Raw genomic sequence first — 4,358 nt, forward strand, 5'->3', positions numbered from 1 at the left:
TTGGCATTTGCTTTGGAATTTGGGACTTAAGACCTTGGAATCCATATGATACATTTGAATTTGGACTTCTATGTGAAGACTTGACTTGGTTACTTTGGTTTCATCTGACACATGGATTACTATTTGCTGATTTTGCTTGATTGAGGCTTAATCCAAAGGAGGGACGTTCTTGCTTAACTTATGTCATAAAGTTTGTTATCTCTTGGTTAGATATTTCTTCTTTAGCTTTTACTTTACTTCTTCAGGATAGTCTCTTATTCTCCTTATCCTTCTTTAATTTTAAAAATCTTCTCTCTTTTTCAAAACCTTCTTGTTTTTAACTTGAACCACTTTCTCAATAAATCTTGACTTTTGTCAAGTGATTTTCAAAATCTTTTTCCCGATAAATGAAAATCCATCTTAAGCATACTTAGACCATTCAAAAGACTAAAAAATGCTTAACTCATTCAAACCATTTTTGTGCCCTTTGTGCACTTTTCCTTTTTAAACGTTTCCTCAAGGCATTAGACATGAGTCATTTCCATAGTTGAGTTATAATTCTCCTATCTCACTACGCCAAAAAGGTTTTTTAACAGCGCATCTTAGACAATGCTTTTAAAAGAAAGCGCTGTCTAAGGTTAAAATAAAAATAAAACACGGAAAATGTTCTAAAAAAATAATGAAAGCGCTGTCTAAGGGGGGGTCTTAGACAGCGCTTTTAGAAAGCGCTGTCTAAGACCCCCCCTTAGACAGCGCTTTTAGAAAGCGCTTTTAAATATAGACCTTAGTCAGCGCTTTTGAGAAAGCGCTGTTTAAAGTCTTTCAATTAAAAAAAAAATTATCATAATCATCCCACATCATGAACTCCAAAGCCACAACTTTTGTTTTCTGCTTATTTCAATCTCCGAATCTCACACACAACACGTAAAGAGAAGATGAAGATGGAAGCTTCAGTTTCAGCAGTGGAGAAAATAATCGGTTACACTTTTCAAAACAAGAAGCTTCTAGAACAAGCCCTAACCCATACTTCTTACCCTGAAGCCGTTTCATACGAGCGTCTCGAGTTCGTCGGCGACGCCGTATTAGGTCTCGCGATCAGCAATCACCTCTTCCTCGCTTACTCCTCCGTTGATCCTGGTACAGTCTCCCTCCTCCGTGCCGCTAATGTTAGCACCGAGAAACTCGCTCGCGCTGCCGTGCGTAACGGTCTGCACCGTTATGTACGTCACAATACATTTTCAATTGTTGATGCGATTAACGAGTTTGTTGAAGCGGTTGATTGTGAGGATGACTGTGTTGTTGTTAAGTATGGTGGATCGGTGAAAGCTCCGAAGATTCTTGCTGATATTGTCGAGTCTATTGCTGCTGCTGTTTATGTTGATGTTGGTTTTGATCTTAAAAAATTATGGGTGGTAGGGCTATTTCTGAACTTTCTAGATTTTTTTTTTGTTAGCATTTCAATTGTTGTTTTTTTCACTGTGTTGAACTGTTGATGATAGTAGAAAGGATCATAGCAATTAAAATGAGCATGATGATATGAAAGATTTATTAGCATTTTTAAAATTATGTGAAATTTTGGCAAGAAAAGCTTTTGTTATCTCAGTTTGTGAAATTTCAATGGCATTGTTCAAACTTGCAATCCAAGTTTACCTGGATAGTAACATTAATTTTTGGACCAGATTTACTCTATTAGAAAAGGGAATGACTAGGAATTCCTAAAACTAAGATACATTTAGACCTAATTAATTGATTATGATGATTAGATTTACAGATGTTTGTTATAGCTTGTACATTGGGTTTGGTTGGTTGGATTGGGGTGTATTGTTGCTCCCCAAAGCTGTGGCTTTGGAGTTCATGATGTGGGAGTTGAATGTGTGCATGAACATATTCTGTCTTTGGTTGAGTCAACGATGACATATTATCATGACCATTGCAAGTATGCAACTGATGTTTTTTAGGCACTGTTTGGTAAATATGTTTGGTGCATTTGAGTTAATGACCATGTTTTTTAGGCACATTTTGTAAATATGTTAGATGATTTTATGTTTGGTACATGATGAGTTTATGCATTATTCCTGTTGTTTAAACTTGAACCTATTCTTGCTTAATATTGTGCACTCAATATGAAATCGTGTAGTTGTTTTGACCCAACAACTTTGTCACTGCCTGATAAATGCTTGTAATTTTTGTTGGCAGATAATAAGAGGTGTTTTGGAGCCGATAGTTACTTTGCAAGATCTGGAACAAAAACCGCAACCGGTGACAATGCTTTACGAGATCTGCCAAAAGAATGGTAAAAAAGTTGACATAGAACAACAGAGAAATGGTGCCAAAAGCACGGCCAATGTCTATGTTGACGGAGAGTTGGTTGCATCCGCTTCCTCAGACCAAAAGGATATTGCAAGGCTTGAAGCTGCCAAGGCTGCCTTGCATAAACTAGAACGCTTACTGCCTGCCACTACCATGATACGTGACTGTTATGTCGGCATTGATGGTACCTTTGAAGTTGAAGCTGCAAAGCAGAAGTTATATGCAATTTGTGGGATAAAAAAGTGGCCTAAACCAGTATACAGGTAAACACGGCTAGCCTGGCACTATAATTCATTTATAGTCTTGATTTCATTTTCTGTGTATAAAAGTGTGTCTACCTGTCTTCTGGTTTCCTTGCTAGAATAACTTGAAGTTATATGGCAGGTTTGAGAAACCAAAAAATGACGAGGATGAAGAGTGTATTATTTTTTTAAAAATAGTGTTTTTGTTAGCTGGGACAGTTAAGTTATTGCTTGCATTTGAAGATTGCCTTCATATACCTAGTCACAAGGTCTAGGACACAGTAGAAACCTGCCTGTGGCATACAACTCAAATTGAAATATTATTGATCCCTTCCGGTGAATGGTTCACATCCATTTATAAAATCTGCCTTAATTATAAGAAAAATCAGATATTATTTCATCTAACCAAAAGGAGACAAACTTCAAATCATAGGATCAATAGTGAATTCTTCATAAATTTGGTTGATTTCTAAGTATTCAAAAGTAAATAAGAAACTTGATATATGCAACAATAATGTATATAACTGATGCTATTTTTTTCCTTCTTCAGTTCTTAACTGTAATAGATGATCAATGCTACATTGTTCTTTACTCTGAGTATATTGCCTAACACTGAGAGAAATTACTTTAGTCATGCCCGATATATAACTTGAGTACCAATCAACCTAATATTTTGAACTCATTCATAAGAAAAGTCTGTACTCCTTTTTAATCTGAATCAAAGTAGTTGTAAGCTATATAAACAAGATTCAATTATTCTTTACCTTAAATGTTATATACAGGAGGTTCTCCTAAACAATTTGTACTCTGATGCTCCTGGCCTGGCCTACATAACGCCTTTATTAGGTGTAATCCTAATTGGATCCTGGTGGCTGGGTGTTTGGTTCTCTACATCCTTATCCATGACTGAGAGATTTAGTTATGCCTCTGCCCTCTTTTGGGCTATTAGTTTTATACATCTACAAAGAGAAACTCAACAATAATTGTTTTGGGGAGTTGAAATTTTCTACTATCTAATTAATCTTCCTTGTTATTTAAGTTGATTTGCTTGTGTCGAGCTTGTAAACTGATTTCTTGCTTCTCTATGATGTTTTACAGCATTGTGAAAGATGAAGGTACTCCTCAAGATAAGAAATTTGTCACTGCTGTACAAATAGCTACTCCATCTGCCACACTCCAAATGTCTGGAGATGAGAAATCTCGGGTGAAGGATGCAGAGAACTCTGCAGCTTCTTTGATGATTCGGGCCTTACAACAACACAAGTATGTGTGACAATTGTGGCCTCCCAAAGTACTGGTTGTAAGTCTATGTTAGTTTTTGATTTGTGAGAAATAGATACCTGAGTGTAGTTGTAATTGTAGTCTATGTATAGTAAAATTTGATTTTGAATTATTCAATTTTATAAAATTGATTTTATTTATAAAATTATAAATTTGTATATATTTTGATACATTTAAGGCAAAATTGGTTTGAATTGGTATATATATATTTGTTAGCCAAAAATTGGTAGAAAAAAGGCCAAAATGGCATATATAAAATGTGATAATTGTCTGTCAAAATCTGGTTGAAAACAGGTAGAAATTCTGGTTTATAAACCTGGAAAAAATGTGGTTTAAAACAAAAGCTTCAAAAATTTTCGTATACCTTAGACAGCGCTTTTGTAAAAAGCGCTGTCTAAGGGGGGGGCTTAGACAGCGCTTTTTGAAAAGCGCTGTCTAAGGTATACCTAAAAAATTTAAAATAAGAGGGTCTTATAAAGCGCTTTTGGCCAAAGCGCTGTCTAAGGGGGGGGGGGGGGGGGGGGGGGGGGGGGGGGGGGGGGGGGG

General features: G+C 36.1%; 1 protein-coding gene across 1 annotated transcript; it reads left to right on the forward strand.

The window, feature by feature from the left end:
* The first annotated feature begins 862 nt into the window (after positions 1–862).
* Positions 863–3,957, forward strand: LOC127127141 (ribonuclease 3-like protein 2). Its single transcript, XM_051056254.1, has 3 exons — positions 863–1,391; positions 2,176–2,552; positions 3,630–3,957. Exons 1-3 carry the CDS (start codon positions 915–917, stop codon positions 3,802–3,804), a joined length of 1,029 nt encoding a protein of 342 aa, XP_050912211.1. The 5' UTR covers positions 863–914; the 3' UTR covers positions 3,805–3,957.
* Positions 3,958–4,358: the final 401 nt, after the last annotated feature.

The sequence above is a fragment of the Lathyrus oleraceus genome, chromosome 3, assembly GCF_024323335.1.
Source record: "Lathyrus oleraceus cultivar Zhongwan6 chromosome 3, CAAS_Psat_ZW6_1.0, whole genome shotgun sequence".
Classification (NCBI taxonomy): domain Eukaryota; kingdom Viridiplantae; phylum Streptophyta; class Magnoliopsida; order Fabales; family Fabaceae; genus Lathyrus; species Lathyrus oleraceus.